Here is a 24,905-nt window from a genome sequence, read left to right as displayed (position 1 = left end):
TGGAGATACACTGCAGATGTGCAAGCTGACAGGTGTGCAGGGGCGACTGTGGCAGCATCATGGGAAGCACAAAAGAAATAACCTACGAATACAAAAGAAATAGCCTAAGTCCCCATCGATAGGAATAGGTTGTGATATATACAAATAATGGAGGGAAAGGCAGCTCTCTGTATACAGACAAGGAATAGTCTTCAGGATCTAATTTTAAGTGAAAAAAGCAGGGGGCAGCACAGTATATAAATTCTGCTACCATTTGTGTTAAAAAAGGAAACAGGAAATGATACTTACACTTGTACATGCAGAGAGTTTTCTGGCAGAAACCGTGATTACCTCTGGGGAGGAAAACTGAGTGGCTGGGGAAAGGGTGTAGTGAAATGTCCTCTCTGAGCTCAGTGCCATGTGTGTAGTGCCTGTTCAAAAAGTCTAATTAAAAACAAGATAAATGCTTTAGAATCAACATAGAGATGTGGAAATAGATGGGACCTTGGGTCTCATTCCTTAGTTGTACAGATTAGAACATTGAGCCCAAATTTCCATAACCACTAAGTGACTAGAACCCTCACCGTCACTGGCACCTATGCTCAAGGGAACGCAGCCTTCAAAACCCTACATATCACATGCATGCCTATGTTCACAGCAGCACTATTCACAATAGCCAAGATATAGAAGCAACCTCAATGTCCATCAACAGATGAATGGATAAAGATGATGTGGCGTATATACACAATGGAATACTACTCAGCCATAAAAAAGAATGAAATGCCATTTGCAGCAACATAGATGGACGTAGAGATTATCATATTAAGCGAAATAAGTCAGAAAAAGACAAATATCACATGATATCACTTATACGTGGAATCTAAAATACGGCACAAATGGACTTATCTACAAAACAGAAACAGACTCACAGACATAGAGAACAGACTTGTGGTTGCCAAGGGGGAGGAGAGTGGGGGAGGGAAGTATTGGGATCTTGGGATTAGCAGATGCAAACTGTTATATATAGGATGGGTAAACAACAAAAGGAAAGGGAGGGTTGGAGGCGAGAGAGGCTCTTCCCAGGTCACTGTATAGCACAAGGAACTATACTGAATATCCTGTGATAAACCATAATGGAAAAGAATATGAAAAGAATATATATATATATATTATATGTGTGTGTGTGTATATCTATATATATCTATATCTATCTATCTATCTATATCTGAGTCACTTTGCTGTACAGCAGAAATGAACAACATTGCAAATCAACAGTACTTCAATAAAATTTAAAAAGAACTCTGTGTATCAGTAGAGCCGACAGTGTAAATATCAGGGTTGTACCACAGAGTGAGACATTTGAGACTCAGTTTCCTTATTTGTACTGTGAACAATGAACTTGTCGTGAAGATAGTTAGATGGTGCATGTTTATCCTAGTACCTAGCATGTACTATCAGCATCTGATAGATGACTGTTATTTGTTATTTGGAGCTATTATGGTCTTGTTTGGGAAGGGAGGGTTGTGAGGAAGGATGTCACAGGAGCGTCTGGAGATGAAGGCTTGCAGAATAAAGAAAAATAAAACACACACGGAGAACCCTTGACTCTCATTTATTTAAGTAGTCACTAGAGAATCAGAGAGAGTAAATGATGGTTAACATGGAAAACATATGTTAGGGTGTGTGTAAGAGGGATATTGTGGAGAAAATTTCCAGTCCTTTTCACTCCAAAATGCCACTAAGAGCCACCTGTGACCAGCATTGTCCCTTGTGCTGAGAAATAAATGTGCACAACCCAGGACCATCTGTGTGCTTCTCTCCATTTCTCTTTCATGCCTGATTGTCCAAACACCCTCATTATTCTTGCTAGCTTATTTCCTTTCCCATTTTCTCCTCTTCTGGGGCAACAGGTCAAGTGTGACTCAGAGCTCTGAGTGTTCTACTGGGAAATTGTTCGCCTTCCGTGGAGAGGCTGGAAAGATCCTGTTGTTCTGTGCAGCTCTGCTCACAGCTGCCTGGGCTGAGGAGCTTAGCAAGAGTCCAATGAGAGCCCCTCATTGCCTTTGTGCCAGAAATCCACCTTCCTGTAGGCTGAGGGGCAAGAACACAAGTTTCCCTCTCTTGGTTACCACTTCATGATTCGTAATCATTCTATTCCTGCCTGATGGGAAGGAAAATATTGTGTGAGGTTCCAAGCTCAGGTTCTGCAATCATCCCTCCTGAGTTTAAATCTTCACTGCCCTGTGATAGCTTTGTGGTTGTGTGCTAGTTGTATAAGCTCCCTGCCCGGTTTCTATCTGAAAAAATGGTGGGGACAAAATGAGATAATCTGGGTACAAGGCAGAGCACAGGGCTTGGCTCTTAGTAAGTTATCTGAAAAGGTAACTTGAAATCATAGCAGCAGCTATAGCAGTAGCAGAAGTAAATAAACAGAAGAAATAAAAAGGAGGTCTGGTTATTGGAGGAAGGTCCATCAGCACTGACTTCAAGGAATAGGGCCATTGTCACCAACTGCATTTGTGTGTGTGCCACTGCTCCCACTGCCCACCCGTCCCCCCCAAATGTTTCCAGTCTTTGCTGGCCTGGGTTACCAGTGAAGAATGCTGTTTGGTCCCAGTAGTTCTGCAAGCAGGGTGATTTTAAGGAGGAGATTGTCCTGGTGGACAAATATCTTTTCCTGGTCCAGAGTGATACGTGACATACCAAAGCTTTTAACAAATGAGTGAATACGTTATTGACTTACCTTATTTCAGAGACATAAATATAGGGCAAAGTCACTTAACCCTGAAGGCAGAGGTCAATAAGTGGTAGATATTTTTTAATCCTGCGTTCAGTATATACACGAGAAGAACACCAGTTACTTAGACTCTGCATTTTGTAATTGATTCTGAGGGTTTGGGGGTGGCTTTGACAGATATGATTACCAAGTGGATCCCCTGGCCTTCGGAGAAATTGAAGTGTTTATATAACTGAAAAGTTAGACTGTGATCAAAGGAATCCTTTTATAGATCATTGTCACGCAGTCATGTGGAGAGCTAAGGACGGAATTGACCCTGCCATGCCCAGTCGGTAACCCTCTGGGTGGTGGCCTAGCGTGCCTAAACATGGCCTCAGGAAGTGGACATCTTCCTTTGCAGAGTAACTTTCACCTCAGAAAGAACTTTCACATAAATTATCCCATTGGATAAGTTGTCTGTAGCCTCAGCTCATATGCTGGTTTTCTCATTGGACTCCACCTGAATGATAGGCAACACGCTGGGAAGAAAACCTGGGCTCTCCTGACCATGGTCACTACAGAGCAGGGTGAGGAAAGATTTTTCAAATTATCATCTAGCTACTAGTCTTTTCCTATCCTGTGATGAACCATGGATGTTTCTGAACACAATCTGAGGTCCCAACAGAATAAACATGCATATAGCTTATTAATAGGGAAAGTTCTAAAGATGCATGTTATTCAATAAATTTAAATATTGGTGTAGTTTCCTTAGTTTCTAAGGGAACTTCCCCTTGAGAATTTCACTGTACAAATGAGATACACACTGTATTTTTATTTAGAGTCCAGGAGGATTTCTGTAGGATCATTTCAGAGGCGACTTAGTTCTCTGCAGAACTGAGGCCTACACTGACATCCGATCAGTCACCCTGATTTCAAAGAATTCTTTTCCATTGGTAGGTAAACTTTTATTAAAAAAAAAAAATTAGGACGTAGTGCAAATCCTTTTACCTAAAAGTGTTACGTGCCAAGTGCTTAACTCTCAGTAAAAGGGAATTTAGATTTATTCAGAAATGTTATTAAAATACCCTATAGGATATCCTGGAATATCGCCCTTGACACAACAAAGCTTCTCAACGCCCTTGGCTTAAGTGCGTCTAAACTGCCAGCCTTTGTGGGAGGTTTATCTCTGGGCTCTGATCCATGTTCAATATACTCCCAGGTTGAGCTCCATTTATGTTCGATCTGTGTATTCTGTGTCACACTGAACTGGAAGACCAAAGCCAGCAGATCAGGTTTATCACTGGATGCATGTAGGATAAATTTCAAATCATTGAAAACATACCATACTAACTTTGTCTCCATGACAATCTCAATTTTGTGTGTGTTCCCACAGAAATGGAAGAAACAGAACTGTCAGCAGACATACCCACAGACATGGGAAGCAGTGATGGAGAGGCTACAGTTCCAAGCATATTTGCTGCGGTGACCACAGAAATATTCACTGTCAGTATGAGTCCTACCCTTATTAATGAAGATGCAGGCCAATTACAGTTTATATTAATGGGGTTGATCCCAGTGATTTTATTGGCCGTCCTACTTTTCTCCGTGATACTCTTTGTAATATACCGTAAAAGAAAAAGGAATAAACAAGGTAAATATTTTGCCTGTTCCCATTTCTAGACAACTGCTTCATATGTTAATGAATAAACGATAAAACACAATACTTTTTGCTTCCACACAGAGCCTTCTAGCCGAGGATCTCAGAGTGCTTTACAGACAAGTAAGTATTATCCTAACACCTGCCTGGAGTTGGGATGGTGTGGGAAAAGAAACCGAGAGGTTTTTAAGTGAAGCAACTACATAAAATAATACGTGATGAATGACTTGTTTCAATGAAGTTCTCCAGAGTTTATAAATGCCATATTCCTTCCTATTTAAAAAAAAAAAAGAGAGAGAATGCTTTCAGCCTAAATTGAAAATTAAAATACACAGTTGCCATCTCTGTGTCTAATCTAGATGAGGGCCCTGTGTAATTTTGGCCAATAGGTCAACGTAACATTTCCCGACCATTGGAGGAAACAGGCTGGTGAAGCTGTGGGTCAGATTGCAGACAGGGTGGGAAGGCTGGAGTCCTTGGGCTCATCGCCACAAGAAGAGGATTCTTCCATCTGTGCTTTGTCACAGATACTGTTTTCTGCCCCATGCCCCATCCCCATTTAATCTTGAAAAGGCCTGGGTGAAGCATGGTTCTTATTCCTATTAAAGCTATGCTAAATTTTAGAATGAAATCCCTGATCGGCTAAAGATAACTATCATCAATGGAAAACTAATCTGATAGAACATCCCCGGGGTCAGAGATACACTCTGAGAGGATTCACTTCCAATGCCAGGACTATCAAATACTAGGTGTCGGGATAGTTCCGAGTCCAAAGCAGACTTGGTTTCTTTTGGCTTGTGCTGGTAAAAGTGACTCCAATTAGATTTTTTTGTTTGTTTGTTTGTTTTTGTGGTACGCGGGCCTCTCACTGTTGTGCCCTCTCCCGTTGTGGAGCACAGGCTCCGGACGCGCAGGCTCAGCGGCTGTGGCTCACGGGCCCAGTCGCTCCTCGGCATGTGGGATCTTCCCGGACCGGGACACGAACCCGTGTTCCCTGCATCAGCAGGCGGACTCTCAACCACTGCGCCACCAGGGAAGCCCCAATTAGATTTTCAAGTTGAAGCCTTTAGGGATTCCAAAAATCACTCAAGGGTGATAAGACACATATTTATATGTGCATACAAAACTCACTCTGTGTACTTCACATCCACTAACAGGGCACCTCTGGCTTTGAGATCATGCCCTTGGCCTGCGGGCCCCCTCACCATCCTTGTACCAGGAGAGGCTTTAAGCTCTCGTGGAGCTGTAAATGGTCGTTTTCCATTATGCCAGCAGGTAGGGCAAATGCGAGTTGGGAAAGAAGCAGAGAAGAGCATTACCTTTCATGGCAGGGTAATAGATTCCAAGAAAGTAGAAGATATACATATGTTTCTCCACTGCTTGCAATTTCAGGGTGACCTAGTAACAGTCATCATGTGGGAGCTCCTTTGTAAGCTAGAGAAAGAGAAAAAGCAAACAGAGCTGCCTGGACCCGTTTTTTTTTTTTTTTAAGTAGGGAAAGTAAGAATTTCCTGCCCAAACCCTAGCCTATAGCTGATCTCACCTAATGTAGTCATGGGGTCAGGGAGAGGTCGGGGTTGACTAGTCAAATGGTCACGCTCTGAGGCTCTAAATCCAGAAAGGGACTTTTCACTGAATTTTATTTGGAGAATCTCAAATTCAAAAGCCATTCACAAGTGAGAACTGACCTCAGACACGGTCCAGGCAGTATTTGCTGTTCCCTTTCCTGATGCCTCCATGCCTGAATGATGCTATGTCTTCCGTCTGGAATTTCCTTCTTGGTTGCTTGGCAAACTGCCACCCCCTTCTTCAATGCCCAGTTCTAAGGATTTTATGAAGAGCTGAGTAATCACACCCCAGGCAAAATTAATCACCACCTCTTGACTGTTCACACCTATTGTGCACGGTATTTACACTGGCATAAGTTGGTGACTTGCCTTTTTTTGGTCTCTCTTTCTTACGAGGTTATGTTCTCTTTAAGGTCCGAGAGAACTAAGAACTTGTCTTATTTATCTTGTTGAATAGTGTGGCGAGGACAGACTTTGGAATACTCTGCCTAGTTGGCTTTTGCCTTTCCTAGCTCTATGACCTCTGCTTCAGTTTCCTCATCTGTCAAATGGGCAAACTCAGCACGTACCTCATAGAGTTGTTGCGTGAATTAAGTGGATTCATCTGTTTAAAGCACTTAGAAAAAACAGTACCCAGCATATTGTGTCAGCTAATTATTATTATCCCTTTTATCTAACAGAATGCCTAGCCCAACACCTATATTAGCTGCTCAATAAATGTGTTGCAGGAATGAGTTGATGAAAGAATGTGAGAACTTTTTTTAGAGAACACTTATTCTCAGAGGTAAAAGTAAATTTGCACATTATTCTTAATACAAATTGGCATATCGTTTTTACTTTAAATATGCCTCACTTTAAGAAAACACAAATGGAAAACTTAGAATCTCAAAGCAACTGCTTATCACCAAAGTTTTTGGTAAGGAGCGCTTTATTGGAATATTTTCTTTTACTTGCCACTCCTTTAATATAGATTCAGATGGTTAACTGATGACTCTCTCTTCAGACAGACTGACAGAGAAAAGGTTCACAACCACTGCCCACTGAAGTCCCCCCATTCATATTTAACATTATAATGCAAGTCAATAAAAGGAGAATATATTTAAATTAACGGAATTTGATTTAAATATATATATTTTTTTAAATATATTTTTAATTTATTTTTCCAGGAAAAATAAAACTGTCATACTGCGTCAGACCAGCATTTTGCTTGGAAAGTTCCCAAAGGAATGTTTTGTGGGAGGGCATGGGTGATGTCTCAGGTTAGGAATAGACACGTTGTTTCTGTCCTCAGGTGAATAGAGCCTGCTGTATTCTTCCACACCAAGAAATGTCTTTAAATTTGACAACTGGGGAGCACTTGGCCAATATTTGTAGAAAGAACACTTCACCTGTTTGGAAATTACCTTTTTTCTTTGGGCCTGTCCGTTCCTTGTCCAGGAAAGGGAAGGCTGTGTAGTGACTTAATGAGCTATTGTCCTTTTCCCTAGACTTGCAGGCATTAGATTTGCAGTTGTTATTATTTAACATTTATTAGGTGTCCTGATGTGCTGCATCTCTGGGAAAGAGCTGCAGGGGAAACAGCTGGCAGTAAAGCATCCCTTTAAACAGGCTTTAACTCCAGGACACCTGGCTGGGCTCAAGAAAGACTCTCTCGCTCACTGTTCAGCACAGAAACCAGATAAGAGAGCCGGTGCCCTGCTGGGTCCCCCGTCCCCACCTCTACCCTGCAATCCTACCGTCAAGTGCACCCGGGAGTCTAGCCGGCAGGGGGCTTCGTGGGGCTAAGTGGGTGTCAGGGGGGAACTGAAGGAGGCGGAGGGAGTGTGGAGGCCGACAGGAAGCGGCAGGGCTGTGGGAGGGAAAATGGAATCAAATGCGGGTCGTGGGTTGTGTGAGACCTGCCTCTGCCTCCCGGTGCAGAAGGAGTAGGTGGCTATTAATAAAGAGACAGAAGCCAGGTGGAGTGGAGCGGGCAGGGCCTGATCGCTGAGGACGGGTAATTGGTCTCCCTCCCAGTTTAATGCTCGGCTCCTGGGCGCTCTCCCAGATGTTTTCCCGTTGCCATGGCGATTGGGGCAAGGGTAATGGCCGTGGAGCAGGGGAGACGAGGCCACAGGAGGCTTTTTGCTCTCTTTGAATACCGATTACAGGAGCTTCACGTTTGGTGCACCTGGAGCACTTTTGTAGTGGGTTTTTAAAACTTTTCTATCATCCGCATGCAGGGCTAGCTTTGACTCACCGTGAAGCCTGCGGGCACCCAGATTAGAAAGATAAATCCCCCCGCCCCCTGACAGTGGGGCTGTAAGGGGTTATTAAGCAGGGAAAGAGGGAGGGGAGGGCGGGAGGGACAAAACAGGGGCATTGTTATGGGTCACCTGTAAGGGAGGTTCAGCTGTATAGGGGCTTTATTTATAGTAAAATCCCTTAAGGAAATAGCCTGTACATTTTAGATGAAAAATGCATGGATATAAAATGAGATGAACATACTCCCCTTTCCCCAATTGAAGTGTCTGAGGAGTCAGGCACCTGCAGGAAGCTTCAGATTCCTACCGAGAGGCAGGAGGACACAACCTACAGCCCCTCAAAGGGAAGCAGTGATGGCATGAAACTGACATCTGTGCCCAACTTTCCTGGGTTAGCTGTGCCATTAAAGCTTGCCAACCCACAGGAAATTACAGCAGCTCCCGGCTGCCAGGAGCTCAGTTCCAGGTGCCTGCTGGTTGTGTTCCCTCGCTGAGGACCTGCACCTCTGCCTGCCAGACAAAGGCGGCCTCTGATGGCTAAGGATCGAGACCATTTGACTATTCAGTGGACCTCTACAAAGTGGTTTGCTTCTCAGTGGTTTTCACATCATAGAAGGTGCAGTGGGGCTGTGCTATCCACTCGCTGGCCATCATTGCCTCGTTTCTCTGGGTGCGTTGGTTCCCCTGCCAAACAAAACAGAGTCTGAGCCCTGGGCTCTAATTCTTGCCCGTGTTCATCTGGAGTCTGGTCAGCATTCAAGCCATTTTGCAAACTGTTACCTGACTCACTTCAACTAACAGCAACAAAAAGCAGGCTTGTTGGAAGTTTCACTATTATGAGAATGTTAAATCCAAAACATTGGGCACGAATTTAACCCCAGGGCTGGACAATCCAGATTAAGACCTATTCATTTATTCAATAAATATTTACGGGGTGTTTGTCAGGTACCGTGCAAGCTGGATGGGGTAGGGCTGGGGGATGCCACCATGAACAAGACAGACATGATCCCCACCCTTTGGCAGCTATGGTCTAGTGGGAGTGACAGACAAAAAAGAGTTAAACAGAGAAACCGATCAATGACAAATTGTGGCAGACACTATGGAGGAGCACACGAGGATCTGAGCTGGGAAGCAGTAGGAAAGATGGGCCTTACTTCAGACAGAGGAGGTAGGGGAGGCCTCTCTGAGGAAAGAGTATAAGCTGATGTAACTGGGAAAAGGGCTCGAGTGCCCAGGGTGCAGGAAGCCAGGCTCTGAAAGAGCAAAGGAAGCCAGAGTTTGCAGCAAAGGAAGGATTTATTGCAGGGTGCCAAGCAAGGGGGTGGGAGACACGCCTCAGATCCAGTCCAACTTGATCACTGAGTTAGGGGTGTTTTTAAAGAAGAACAAAGCTGAGATTAATCATTGTCTTGTGACATTTTTTTTTTTTTTTTTTTGGCTGTACGTGGGCCTCTCCCGTTGCGGAGCACAGGCTCCGGACGCGCAGGCTCAGCAGCCATGGCTCACGGGCCCAGCTGCTCCGCGGCATGTGGGATCTTCCCGGACCGGGGCACGAACCCGTGTCCCCTGCATTGGCAGGCGGACTCTCAACCACTGTGCCACCAGGGAAGCCCTCTGTGACATTTCTTAATCGTGATTCTGGGAGTCAGGACGTTTCTGGTTTCTGGTCCACGGCTGGGGGTCTGTGAGCACCACTTGCCCTGGAGAAACAACCTGAGTCTGTGCTTTAATGATGAGATCTACAACAGCAATTTTAGTACATTAACAATGTTATCGATAACAGCAGTTTTAGTCATCTGACTCTGGTTGGTTAGTGTTCAGTTAGCACAGGACTGAGGTCAGAGGGAACAAGAAGGGGAATGAAGATTTGGATAGAGAGATTAATCATAAACTTGGTAGGGGACCTTCTGTTTTAGGGGGGACTTGGTTTCACTGAGACCAGAAAGTTGTGAGAGATCCACCCATACAAAGAGCAGGGTGAGAGGAGAGTTCCCGGGGGAGCCGGTGATTGATAACCCACCTCCTACTCCAGGACAAAGGGACAGTGTCATGTTTGGGTTTGTGTGTTGCAAGGAGATGAGACAGCAGTGGTTTGAACTGGCACATCTGGGGGCCCAGGAACAAGCCCTCTTTTCAACTCCTCCTTTCTCCATCTTACCACTGTTTTCCTCTTCCTATGGATAAAAATAGTCAAGAGGGATGGACATCCGCTGTGAAGTGAGCGCTCTCAGAGGACCACCAGATCTAAAAGAACAGATTTCACGTGGATGGGACCTCATTTCAATATGGCAGTCTGCCCTTGTGTGACATAGAGGTTAACTACTGCTCCTTTCAAAACGTTATCTACTTGAAGTAATTTCCTGTCTTTGTAGAGGAGATTTCAGCTGTTAGAAATAAAAAGTTGTTACACACACTGAAAGTTAACATGACTTTTATATTTACTCTCTTTTAGATGACCTGGGAAGTGAAAACATGAAACTGTAAGTTCCCCACTGCCTCCAGTCCAGCTCGGGATGGGCCGGGATGGGCCGGGATGGGCCAGGATGTCGGGGGATGAACAGATTAGAGAGCCGGCTTTTCAAGAGTTTTGGGTTTGACACCCCTTCCGGGGACCTTTGGCTTCCCCAGCCCCAGGAAGATGTGCCCGAGTGCCCACACCTCACCCCAGGGGAGATCTGAGAGGAGAGCAAGGTCCTTTGTTCAGAAAAGAACTTTTTTTCTGACTGCTACTGATTCCAAATGCATTGTTGGTTGAGTATGCTGACGCTGGGTGTATTTCAAGGACATCCGTTCATTTATTCCGATTAAAAATTTTCTCTCCAGGGAAGAGACTTTAGCTGGTTATTAAGGGAGGGGAGCCCTGGTAGAAGCCTGAGGTTTGTATGTTGAGAAGCAGTGCGTGGTGGGGAGAGGGGGCGAGAAGAGGAATGGAGGTGACGGGACGGGGTGGAGGAGAGAGAGGAAGAGAGGATGACACCTGGAGGAGTGGCCTGGGGCGATGTCACCACCACCTCTGTCTCACACACACACCCGGTTATTTGGACACTAGGCTGGCTTCCTCTGCAGGGTGGCGCCTACGCAGCACAGCGGTCAGAGCAGGTGGTCCCCTCCCCCAACCCCACCTACATTAACCTGGGCTCCTCCCCTGAACCCCGCTGAGCCCCGGCTAGGGAGGACGGTGGAGTTTTTAGCACAAGGGCTCCATTTCTTCAAGGCAGGAAAGCCTGGGGATGGAAGGGCGAGGTGATGAAAGTAGCCTGTTGACCGTGGCCTCTGGACCTGGAGCACTGCTCAAAAACCCCCAAAGAAAGGGAAGTGAAATTGAGCAAGGCTAAAATGCTAAATGTGGCAACTCCCCGGAGGAGTCTCGGGCTTGGTACCTTCCGGAGGAGCAGAGTCTCCTGGGCTGCCTTTCAGCCCATCATCAGTAATGGATGACGGTTTATTTTCGTTTTTGCCTTTTTTCCTATTAGAGAGTTTGGTCCTCTTGAATAGGGCAAACCCCCAGCCTACCCTGGAGTGTAAGACACTGAATCAAGTTCGTCTTCCTCACAGCCAACGGTCAACATCCTAGGCGCTCCTCAAACGAAATTCAGCACATCACACATGTTGGTTTTGTTTTTTGTTTTGTTTTTTCCAACAAGCTCTTTATTTTCTCTCTCCAGCCCTATTTTTGAGGAAGACACACCCTCTGTGATGGAAATAGAAATGGAAGAGCTGGATAAGTGGATGAACAGCATGAATAGAAATGGTATGTGGTGTGGAATAACCTAAGGTGGGTTTTTTTGTGCTCTCTGGTAAGAGAAGGCTGCCCCCAATTTGTAACTATGCCATGAGTCCTGGAGGGACCCTGTGAGCCCACCCACATTACATCTGACACATGCACGAAGTAAGCAGGGTGTCTGACCATCCTTAAATATGCAGTTTAATTATTGCATCAATGGTTGCTACTCTTTTGTATTTTTTTTGCGGTACGCGGGCCTCTCACTGTTGTGGCCTCTCCCGTTGTGGAGCACAGGCTCCGGACGCGCAGGCTCAGCGGCCATGGCTCACGGGCCCAGCCGCTCCGCGGCATGTGGGATCTTCCCGGACCGGGGCACGAACCTGTGTCCCCTGCATCGGCAGGCGGACTCTCAACCACCGCGCCACCAGGGAAGCCCTCTTTTGTATTTTTGCACAAGTTTTTCAAATGGTCTTTTTCTTCTTGAAAATGATCTTATTTTCGAGCAAGGAAATCTCTTGAAACCAAACTCTCTGGAAAAAGTTACCATCTGACATTATCTGATATATTATAGAATCTAGAGATCTGTGATTTTAATCTGTATATAAATATAAAACTTTATCAAATATGGTTTACATAGATCTGTCTGTCTAGTAGGCACTAGCCATATATGTCTATTTAACTTAAAATTTAAAAAATTAAATGAAATTTAAAATTTTGTCCCTTACTCATTCCAGCCACATTTTGAGGGCTCAGTAGCCACCTGTGGCTAACAGCTATTATATCAGACAGTGCAAATCTAGAACACTCCCTTCACTGTAGAAAGTTCTACTGGACAGCACTAATAGAGATAGTAATATAAATATCCAATTATAACTTACTTTCCAATTGATATCTGGCAGTAATTGTAGTATATGTCCCTTACTTTTCATTAAATCAACATTTAGATGTAAAAATCATGACAGCTGTGTTTTCTATTTTTAATTCCTTTAAAAACATAAATTATTTTAATGCTCATGCTAAACTACTACAATCTACTATTTATATTATCCTATCACTTGTATTTTTAACATTTATCTTAAAGAAAATACCCTGGGAGCTGTCAGATTCAACAATCTACAATGGAGTTCTCAAATCCAGAGGCTTGGTGTTAGAATTTTTGTACCAGAGGCTCATCAAGATGAGCTTTCCAGAAGATGAGAACCATTTAACTAAATTGTACAATTTTGAGCAGTTTTTCATAGTCCAATATTGAGGGAAGAATGGTTCTGTAAAGCATTTGAGGATGGGGTGGGTCATTGAGATAGTCCTTAAAGTAGTTTCATTTTGTTGTTTTTAGTTTATAAAAATAATATACGTACACAGTAGAATTTGGAAAATGCAAAAAAAAGAAGAAGAAGAAGAAAAGTGTTCCACCACCCAGAACCAACCTCTCTTAATATTTTGGTGTATTTGCTTTTGTGACTCAGAAAATTGTAATATAAAATCATGATCCTGTTACACTCACTAAAACCAGAAATCTGGAAGAAGCCATTTCCATTTGACAGCTAAAGCAGAGAATGGCTTTGACACATAGGTGATAGATCCAGTGGATTTTTCTCCCCCTTGGAAACAGCAGTCGTGTAATAGGAGAGAATTCTGATGACTTTAACAAGGTCGGCTGTTCCCCACTTTACCTGCTTCTTTCCTGTTGTGCCTCCAGACTGAAATCATTCTGCAGACACATCAGGACCTTGGGTGAAGCCGTTTTATTCCTGTGTCTACTCTGATCCATGCAGATTCTAGCCTTTGGAGCCCCAGTGGTGTTCCTCAGGGACTGAATAACCAAGCAGTGATGAATTGTGCCCTTTCCAACGGGGCCAGAGGCACGTTGAAGTCTTGTATCTGTGTGTTAGTGCTTTTTCCATTTCAAGAGCCTTGCCGTCATTAATCTTTTAACCTCTGAAACTCCCTGGTGAGGCCATTTCTGCACAACTAACCATACAGATCAGAGAAATGTGATACTCAACTGCACGAGTTTTGTAGATAAAAACCAGAATTTTAGTGACTAACAATGAGCTTGCTTTTATTCTGTCCTAGCCAACTATGAGTGTTTACCTACTTTAGAGGAAGAAAAGGAACCAAACCACAGCAACCCAAGGTACTTCTAATTTCTACCACAGATTATATATGGTTGGGAGGGGGAGATTGGAGACCACAGTTGAGGACTTTTGCTCACCTTCTCTGTGCCTATAAATTTTTTTTTAAGATTTCTTTATTATTCATTTATTTATTTTATTATTTTTGGCCGCGTCGGGTCTTAGTTGCTGGCACACGGGCTCTTTGTTGTGGTACGCGGGCTTCTCTCTAGTTGTGGTGTGCGGGTTTTCTCTTCTGTAGTTCAGGGCGCCAGCTCAGTAGTTGTGGCGTGCGGGCTTAGCTGCCCCGCGACATGTGGGATCTTAGTTCCCTGACCAGGGATGGAACCCATGTCCCCTGCATTGGAAGGTGGATTCTTTACCACTGGACCACCAGGAGAGTCCCTGTGCCTATAAATTTTATGTGACAGTTTTCATGGGTGTATGGAGAAACGAAAGTGTGAGTTATGGAAAATAGAAAGGTACAAATTAAATATCCTAGTGACTCTTTATCTTTAGAAATAAATTAGTAGTGACAGTTTTTTGCCCTTCTAAAGAGACACTGTCGAGTTGGCTTCTGTTTTAGTCCTAAAACTTTCTGATTATGACAAACTGTAGGTTTGTTGACCTTGGATGAGTAGATGTTTGGTAAGGAAAACAGATGGAGGTGACAATCTCAAAGGGGTAACTGTAAACAAGAGTGAGTAAAATGAACATAAACAAAACAAAAGAAAACCCCGCCTGAATTGGATTGTTATATGAGAGAAATTAAATGAGAATTAAAAAAAAAAAACCATATTCCATTCTACCACTAGGTGGCTCTGCTTAATAGAAAATTTTAGCACACTGGGACCTGTGTGTCCTTTAGCCTTCCACAGTCTTGTTTAAATTATATTATCTTTTGTGAGGATAGAAATTACCGTGTCTGGGTGTTTTTGATCAGAGAATCCTTTGGTCAGGACCTGGGACATGCTCGCAGGAAATAGGATTGATGATTCAGTAAGTCAGGGACTTGCTCCACAGAGCACTGCTGTGATTTGGGGGGCACAGAATTGCTGATGGGGTGACTCTGAGATGACCGAGTAGGGAACTTGACTGAGCCTGTAACTGAGATATTACACTTCTGTCGGAACAAAGAGAATACATTTTCAAAGCAGGATAAAGACCACCCACCGTCTCTCCTTCCAAGTTAACCAGAGGCCCTGCACCAGTCACCTTAAATGTTTCCAGAGCGCAGTCACTTGTCATAAGCAGTTCCTGAAGCCAGAGCGATGCAAGGAAAGACTGATTATTAGACAGTGATTGGGGCAGTCAGATGTTTGTCTTCCAGACCCTTGTTCTGCTTCCTCCCCTAAGCCTTACCTGAGAAGTCGTGCCACCATAATCTTACTGAGGTGAGCCTCCTCTCTGATGTAGAATATGCGTCTTACTGTAGATGTCAGTCATTGTTACCTCTGCGGGTACTTGCATGTTAGAATTCACCACTGGTTCAGAAAATAGTCTATCCTATTTAAAGAAGATATCAGACATTAACAAGAAGATGAAAGAAAAAAAAGAATGCTAGTGGGAGTATCACAGAGGACATTACGAAGGAATTATTTCCTTTGCATTTTTACCTAAAAATGAATATCTATGTGTGTCCAGTTTAGGGCTCAGATCACCCCCCAAAACCTTATAAATATCTTATTACTGCATCTCTGATGTGCACCCTCAAAAGATGTGAGATGAAAAAAAAAAAAAAAAGATGTGAGATGTCATTGGTTTTTATATACCCGCCTCTTGTTCCTTGAAATTATTGGCAACATAGAAGAAGCTTAACGTTGGAGAATTGTATGGTGGTAAAAGCTTCTTAGAAATCATGTTTTTGAGATACCGAGAGGCTGGTCTCTGAAGTAAGCTCTACCACATTTCCGCTTCTAAGGCAAAAAGGCTTGACCTATTCGGAGAGCTGCTTCATGCTAAATTATTGATTTTAAAGGGAATGTCTACATTCCTCTGTTGGTCTGGTTTTAATTCACAGGACAGCTGTCAAGCTGTCACCGCATTCCCTCTTGATGAAGCCAGGACCAGGGTTATAGAACCAAGAGTGGCAAGTCCCCAGTCTTTGGTGCTGATGACACTGTCTGATTACATCAAAGGGTATCATGACATTGCAGAGCAAATTTAATTTTTATTCACTAAAAACTCAGAAAAGTACAAAGCACTTAGAACAAATCCTGGTACAAAATTAACTCTCAGTAAGTATTAGTTATTTTTAATTATTATAAAAAGTTATAATTGATATACATAAACGTATTGCCTTTTGGGTGAATGAGCCTGTGTCCTAAGGTCCAGGCACATCTAGTATGTGGAGCATTATTTTTGCTCCTGGTTACCCTGGGGACTTCTTTTTGGAACTTACCAATCCTGAGCAATTTGTTTCATCCCCTAGTAATGATCTGGAGCCTTTAGGTTCCCCATCCATTACCAGTGTAGGTAATATGCTGGTGATTTCAGAATAGTCCTCTCAGCCGTCCGGAATTTTTGAAAGGGTACATAGTTTGGATTATCTTGTATTTTGGATAATCTTTTCTGTCGTGATTTTATTTACATTTCTTTCTCTTATTGTCTTAATTACATTGATAATTGATGAAACATTTACTTTGAACCTGGAATCCAGGACAGATAGAAGATTTTTTTTCTGAAAGCTTGTGAATCATTAGAGATACAGGTGGTGAGTGCAATGGTCACTGGGCTTAGAATCAGAAGACTGGTTTCAAGACCCGACTTGGATGATCATTTATTCCTTGTACTAAGACAAGTCACTTTAACTCTGTAAGCTTCAGTTTCCTCATCTTGTAAAATGGATATAATGCCACCTGTCCTTCTAGTTTCACAGGATCCCAAGAGAGAAAAAAACTTTGTAAGTTTTAAAGCATCACACAAATGAAATGAATTCTTTTATGCTCTGGCAATAATTCTCCCCATCCTCTCCAACTGACTTTTTTTTTTTTTTTTAAAGATTTTCTATTTTAGAGCAGTTTTAGATTCACAGCAAAATTGAGCAGAAAGTACATAGAAGTCCCCCATACCCCTGGCTCCCACATGCACAACCCTCCCCGCTGTTGACACCCCCCACCAGAGCAGGATCTTAGTTACAATCGGTTAACCTATTTTGACACATCATTACGTCCAAAGTTCCCCAGTGGTTTTGACCTCTGTGAATCATCCTTCCTCTACCGTCTAAGCAGTGTACGGGTGACTCTAATGCTTCAGAAAGTATATAACAGTCACTGCAGACTGAACTTAGTGGAAAACACACTTCCCCATCCTGCTTGGATTAGCAGGAGGATGGGGAACTAAGACTTCTGGAATCCATTTACTTCTTGATGCTAGAAAGACACTGTGACATAGAGCCTCTGTTATCCATAAAGTCCACTCTGATCCTGGGAAAAACGAGGTGATCTGGTCACCATCCTACACTTAATGCACTACATTGTGTGCAGACTTCAACCCTTCACCTTCTCTTATTCAGGTCCATAAGCTCAGGTCTTTCCGGACTTTTCCCACACATCCCATTAGCCAGCAGTTCCTCATTACTTTGCCTTGTCCTCACTGAGTGGACATTTTCCTTGAGCTGTGGAATCTGAAATTTAGCACAGGATTTTAATAAGGGCCAGGGATGTACAAAGTACCATGGGAAGTTTAAAGTATGGTTTTCATGTTTTCAAAAAAATCAGTGGGAAAAGACAGCAAAGGAATGGTGGGGGAAGGGGAATTCTATATCCTTATTTCCCACCTTAGCATTTTTCCCTATAATTCGTACATGTTATGTGCCAGGCAACGTATGGGGTACCGGGAACAGTGTCAGTGGAACAGTGTCCAAGGGGTGGGCAGGGTGGAGCTGAGGTCTGCCCTAGAGTTGAAGAGAATTTCATCACCGACATTGTTCAGCCTTGCCAGCGTGTGTTGATAACAAAAAACAGATCCATTGAGTTGGTTTTATTATTGTTTAAATTGTCTTGAAAGAATTCACTCCCTTATTGTCTACCCCCATCCTTACAATACGTTCTCTAATGCCACTCGACAGTGGCAAAAACAAGATGGAATTCCTTTCATCTTGGTGCTTACAGTCTGGGCAGTCTCTTCCTTCTTCCTGAGGCCTTTATAACTAGACAATTTCCTGAAAGCGTGGTGTTTCTGCCTCTGCAAGCTTAGGTGAATAACCACAGAAAAGGAATTGCAAATATTAGCCAAGCGCACGTCTTCTTTCCCTTTATGCCTGTTGGCCACAGTGATGATTTTATGTTGAGTAACAGCATTGGGAAAGATTGGGGGAGAATTAGATTTCATCCAAGTCAATTTATAACTTTGAAAGTACGGTAATAACAACAATAATAAGACACTTATTCTAGATGCCAGACACCTAGCTACTACTACCTAGGAAATTAACCAAGTCAAAGAAGGGAAGTAACAGTATACCTGTTCTGCTTTTGTAATAATTCCATTGTTCATTTTTTTTTTTTTAAGAATCTCGGGTGTGAGACTCAGACACCAATGTATTTTTATTAATTTATTTATTTTTGCTGTGTTGGGTTTTCGTTTCTGTGCTTTCTCTGGTTGTGACAAGCAGGGGCCACTCTTCATCGCGGTGCGTGGGCCTCTCACTATTGCGGCCTCTCTTGTTGCGGAGCACGGGCTCCAGACGCGCAGGCTCAGCAGTTGTGGCTCACAGGCCCAGTTGCTCCGCGGCATGTGGGATCTTCCCAGACCAGGGCTCGAACCCATGTCCCCTGCATCAGCAGGCAGATTCTCAACTAATGCGCCACCAGGGAAGCCCTCCATTGTTCATTTTATGATTCATTTCTGAGCTCAATAATATTATAAAAATGTATCACTTTAGTATTTTTCAGGAAAATGCAGGTTAGCTTAATAGAGAATTTTTTGAATTTCTCCCTGTTTCTTCCCTTCTCTTTGTGTTTTCTTGGAGAAAGTATGATCGTCAGTGTAATTTTTCAAATATACTTATTGAGTGCCTAATATGTGCCTGACATTGTCCACATCATGCCAAGACAACCAGCTAAAACTGAAACAATCCATCTGAGTAAACCTGGAAATCAGAGAGGTTAAAAACTTGCACAGCAAGTTTTTGATGAAGCTCAATCTAGAGAAGAGTTTAAAATTGGATTTTCATTTTCTTTGACTAATTAGTTAAAATAAAAGAGATATTCCATAAATGAAAAGACAAATTAGAAACTTTTAAAAAGAACCCTTAGTAGCAAGAAAGCCATCCACCATGAGGCCAACTATGAAAGTCTTTGGTGGCTGATGCAGTGCAGACATTGACAAGACTGAACCATGAATTGCGAGAAAACAGCAGTTTTGTGTGAACCGTTCTGGCCTCTCCACTCCAGTAAATCTCTGTGGCCGCTTCCAATTGCTTTATGAGTTTCCTTCCTCTTTTTCTCTCCAGTCCCTCTAGTCATTTAAAAGTCAACAGGTATTAAATATTAAGTATATTAAGTGCCAACTGATTTCCCTCAAATCCAAGCTAAGTATCATGAGGGATGCAAAGTAACAGTTTATAATCCTGCAGGATGCTAACCTCAAATGACATGGTTAACACGTAGGGGTGTGTGTATGTGTGTGTGTCTATGCCTGTCTGTGGTGGGTGAGAGAAGATGCACTAAATTCAATACACCACAGCCTCGTTTGAATACTAGTCCAGATTGTGTCTACACCATGGGCATGATCTATGTGTCTTGGACCAGTTCTGGGCCTGGCTCTGATGGCAGCCAGATTCTCGTCTCTATAATTCCACCTGGGCAGGCCTCTTACGGGAAGGAGAAGGGACGTTCTATTGATGACGCGGAAGAGAGCATGATCTAACTGTTCCGTGACTTTGTGCTAAACTGAACTTGGCACTCCTCCCCAAACCAAGTTAGAGAGCATCATAATTAGAGAAAGGTTTAGCATAGGTTTATTACATCTTGGGAGACAGGCAACATTAGCTGTGGTCAGAAAGAGGGATTGTTACAAGGTAAACTGGTCAGAAGGACAAAGATGGCTTATCTGATCCTGACTGCAACCAAGGGGCAGTTATGAAACCAGGTGTTACAATTGCACCTCCTCATTTAACTGGTGGCGTTCCACTTAAATGCTTTCTTAAAAATCATCAGATGATGCTTTTTAATCAATTCAATTGGTTTTTTACAGTTTGGAGGCTTGTTACTATACAGCTTTTTGGAAAGCTACCCCACATTCTTAAAATATCTACATATAACCCTCTGAGAAAAATCACTCACTCATGCTGCTGTCACAGATAAGTGACCAAAGCCGTACGAATTAACATCAAGGCAAACAACAGAGGTTTGAAGCGGGATCACTGATTTTATTTGTTGCAATTCTGTGGCAGTTTGCCAAGGTATTTTTAACAGGGAATTCTAGCATTTGCCAGAGCTGGAAACATCAGGGCTGATTCGATCATTTCACAGAGATGATAAATAGCCACAAAGATAGCAGGGAACACATCTAACTCAATAAAGGAATGAGCATGAGGGAGAATAATGCCTCCAGGCTCGGGCATGGGTGGGGAGCCAGGTCCCGGGTTGCTGACTTACTAACAGGCACGTTGGCCATCACACCACCGGTGAAAATCACGTGTGAGAGTTGCGACACTAGGAATGACCTGCTGACCCACTGCTGAAGCAACTTGTACCCACACTGGGACTGTCTCTGGTGTGGCGGGCCTGGCACGTTGTCGGTGGCCAGATCTATAAACACATAAGTTCCACACATATCATGCGTGAGGTCCTGTGCTCTTTGATGCTTTAAATGAATGGGTTCTGGTTGGTGGGCAGTGTCACACTCTAAGCCTTCATAATGTTTGTAGAGTGTTCTAAACAAACCGCATTTAGGTTACACTGTCCTCAGAAACTGAAAGTTTGTTTTGGAAGATGGTTTCTTAAAGGCTCTGGATATTTGAAGCAATGTTCAAGCTTGTGTTTAACTGAACATTTGCTAGCATAGAATCTAGCAAAATCAGAATGCCCGTTCATGTGTCTGGAGGGCAGGCCTGTGGCATAGAGCTTCGCCTACATTTTCTCATTGATTTTTTTTCCAACAGCCTTCTAAGGCACATGGTATTATTATGCATGTTTTGCAGATGAGATGAGCTAAGAAATGTTAACTTGCTCAAGGTCACACAGCGAGAAAGTGGCTGAGCCCTGATTTAAGCTCTGCCCTCCTGACCCTGTGCTCAAAAAGCCACCATGAGCACACACCAGCATTGGCTCAACCATAGAAGCAGCCCAAGAAGAGAAATACCTAGGCAAAAACTTAATCAAAAAATGTATGGATAATATAAAAAGAAATTGTTCAAATTTTTATGGAGGGACAACAAAGATATAAACAAATGGAGAGAGACGTACTGTGTTTCTGAATGAAAGACTCAACAGTGTGAAAATTATCCTTTTAAATTCAACTGAGTCTTTTAAAGATCCCAATGAGCATTTCATCTGGGAGAATAATTGTGCGCAGATAGTCAGGGTAATTCTAAGAGAAGGAAAAAGAACAATTGTGTGTGGGGAGGTGGATTTGCAGGGAACATGCTCCAATAATTAAAACTGTGTATACCCAGAACCAAATAAGTATTACTGGCATAGAATAGTATATTCAAAACAGCCTCAAGTATATGTAAACATTTAATATATTATAAAAGTAGCAATTCATAGCAAGTGGATTATTCAGTAAATAGTCTTAAAACAACTGACTAACATTTGGAGGGAAAATTTAGAACTCGACCTCACACTTTAGATTAAAATAGACTCCGGATAAGTTTATACGTGAAAAAGAAAGAAATAAAATCCAGAAAAATTAAAGATAAATGTTATAACTGTAAGGTGAGGTCTGGTTGAAAACATGACACACAGTCAGAAACCATATCAGAAAAGGATAGACTTAACTACATTAAAAACTCAAATTTTTATACTTCCAAAAACACAATATAAAATTAGGAGGAAAATGACAAATTGGGGGAAAGTATATGCGATATGTATGATGAACAAGGAATTATTATTCTTAATACATAAATCAATAAAAAGATAATGCCCCATGTGGGCAAAGAATATTAATGAGCAGTTTGGCAAAAGAAGAAATTAAAATTACCAACAGAGCTTTGAAAAAAACTTTAGTCTTCCTAGTAACAAAAAAAAGTAACCCAAGAATACGTTAAGGTAAATATTAGATTATTTTCACCTATTGAATTTACAAAAGCTAAAAGTAATAATATCCAGTATTAGAATGTTGGGGAAAGGATATTTCCATAAAGGAAACTGTCAAGAGAAGGTAAATTTCTAGGGAAGGAGGGTAATTGGACAATGGGCTGGTCAAGCTTTAAAATTGCATACATTTTAACCTAGCAGTTCCTCTTCTAGATATTTATGCAAAGGTAACAACTGGAAGCATGCAAAAATGTAGCAATTTTTATAATAAATAAAAATTATAAATTGGAAATAGCTTAAATGTTTAACAATAAGGATACGCCTAAAAATAATGTTCTTGGTGAGACAATGTGAGACAATGGTGTGCTCTATAGCCAATTAAAAAGATATGGTATATTTATTAGCCAGAAAAGAGGTCTATATATGAATGAGAGTGAGAAAAGCAGATTACAGAACAATATGCATAACATAATTCCATTTTTGTACAAAAAGAATATATATCATTATCACAGAAAAAAGTTTGGAAGAATAAATACCAAAATGTTAACTGTAGTGAGGTTGTTAGTATTTTTATTTGGCTTATTTGTATTTTATATTTTTTCAGCAATGAATATGGCTTGGTCTTATAATAATTAACTTTAAAAATCACTTCTATTTTAACTGCTGGACACAGATTAGCGCTGTGGACAAAAGAGGGATTGTGCCCATTGCTGTACAGCCTTGTATTTTGGTCTGCTTAGAGTAGCTGAAATGTCAAGATAAGGCCACAAAAGGAAAACATGCACTTCAGAGACTTATGCTCCATAGAGATGAACTCCTGGATCTCAGAAATATTATCTTGCTACCACCCAATTTCCAAGAAAGGAAGCCTCCTTGCCCAGTTTAAGAGCTGTTTAGTGTGACTTATGAAACGAGTTGTTACGTTCGTTCTTCAGATAAAGAATGTCTTCATTTGCAGTCAGGTTTCCATTAAATAAGTTTTCCTACAGAAGTTGTCCTTTTGTCCATGTCTGCTTTCCCCTTTCCTTCCCATTGGTCAGCCTTCCTGGTCACAGCTTCTTCCCCCTGTCTTCACAACACAGACACAGACACACAAACACATACACAATGTCTCTCCTCCTCTTTCTTGGATAGATCTAGCTAGCTAGCTAGCTATCTAGCTCTCTATCATCTAGCTAGCTAGCTAGCTCTCTATCATCTAGCTAGCTAGCTGGCTCTCTATCATCTAGCTAGCTAGCTGGCTCTCTATCATCTAGCTATCTAGCTAGCTCTTTATCATCTAGCTAGCTGTCTATCATCTAGCTAGCTAGCTAGCTAGCTCTCTATTATCTAGCTAGCCAGCTAGCTAGCTAGCTGGCCCTCTATCATCTAGCTAGCTGGCTCTCTATCATCTAGCTAGCTGGCTCTCTACCATCTAGCTAGCTAGCTGGCTCTCTATCATCTATCAAGTTGTTTCAGAGACCTTTTGGAAACACCTGGTGTGTCACTGAGCAGGCGAGAACTGAAGTAGGAGTCAGAAAAACACGGTCTATTGCAGCCTCTAAGAGCCTCTGAGCTAAGGAGACACCAGGTCCTGTTGATGATCGTCATTCAGGCACTTCCTTGGAAACACAGGTCATTTCAAGTGGAGACATGCTAGAATTTGGGTGAAAGGACACAAAATTTTTAAAAAGTGGGTGGAGGTGCGGGAGGTCAAGTAGTCTGCTTTCCACGAGACTTGGGTGGAGACATGGTCTCACTGGGAAAGAGCTATAGAGCCAGACCTGTGGCTGAGAGAGCCAAGTGAGAAACAAAAGCAGAAATTAGCCCGCTAGCATGGTTATGTCCACACACCATGTCCATAATTTATGTCTACTCACACCTGAAGATGCCTGATGATTGAATTCTAAATGACACTGAGAAGGCACTTCCAGATCCTCTGTGCCTGGGGAAAAAAATGGGCTTTTGAAAACATGCCAGGACCACAAAGCCTTGAGAGAAAATAACGTATGGAAATTTTTTTTTTAAGGAAAAAGAAAAGGCAGTTTGGCATCTATTCATAGAGAATGGGATTCGATTTCTTTAAAGGGGGAACCCCGGCTCCATCTGGTTCTCTCCACATCAGCCCTGGGGAAGGATATTACAACTAGAGCTAGGGATTATTTCTTGGCTTTCCTAGATTTCCTCCTCAGGGTTCAGATATAAAATCCAAACTGAACTGACCTTTGTTTCAGAAATTGTAATCTGGACACCGTCGGCTCCCTGACTGCTATGTTATCCTGAGTCACCTCCATAGCCGAGCGACCAGCTCTCAGTAGCTTCTTGGAAACATACTATTGTTCTGTTTTTTGCAGTGACAATGAATCCTGAAACTGAATGGTGCTAATGTTTTCCAAGAGAAAGCAGCCCCGGAGGGAGTCTGCTGGGCCTGCCAGCAGAGGATGAAGAGGATCCGAATTTAATTAATTTCAAATCAATGTAAACACAAGAACCTTTTGCTGTTGCTTCCAGCGCCCACTCTTCCAACGCCCAGTGCATCACCTGTACTTGGAAGAATGCTCGATTGAGAAGTGCTGGGCAAAGGCGTGGCTGCCATCCATCGCTGAGGGTGGAGGAACCATAAGATGCAGTCAGCGCTTATCAGTGGGTGTTTCCTCCGCTCAGCCAACCTCTAGATGACTGTACCATCACCCTGGCCACGCTCTCAAGTCCTTGTTACCTTTC

At 42.6% G+C, this 24,905-nt stretch overlaps 1 protein-coding gene across 1 annotated transcript in view; it reads left to right on the top strand.

Moving 5' to 3' along the window:
• The window catches only part of TMEM154 (transmembrane protein 154), a 43,184-nt gene extending 18,633 nt beyond the window's left edge, over positions 1-24,551 (top strand). The window contains exons 2-7 of the mRNA XM_065878188.1: positions 4,089-4,346; positions 4,437-4,475; positions 10,616-10,643; positions 11,829-11,914; positions 13,964-14,024; positions 24,536-24,551. Coding sequence (XP_065734260.1) covers positions 4,089-4,346; positions 4,437-4,475; positions 10,616-10,643; positions 11,829-11,914; positions 13,964-14,024; positions 24,536-24,551 — 488 coding nt within the window. The remainder of the gene's footprint in view (positions 1-4,088; positions 4,347-4,436; positions 4,476-10,615; positions 10,644-11,828; positions 11,915-13,963; positions 14,025-24,535) is intronic.
• The last annotated feature ends 354 nt before the right edge of the window (positions 24,552-24,905 follow it).

Source organism: Phocoena phocoena, chromosome 5 (assembly GCF_963924675.1).
Source record: "Phocoena phocoena chromosome 5, mPhoPho1.1, whole genome shotgun sequence".
NCBI lineage: Eukaryota > Metazoa > Chordata > Mammalia > Artiodactyla > Phocoenidae > Phocoena > Phocoena phocoena.
The sequence above is the reverse complement of the archived record's forward strand: the minus strand, read 5'-3'. Positions and strand labels throughout refer to the sequence as shown.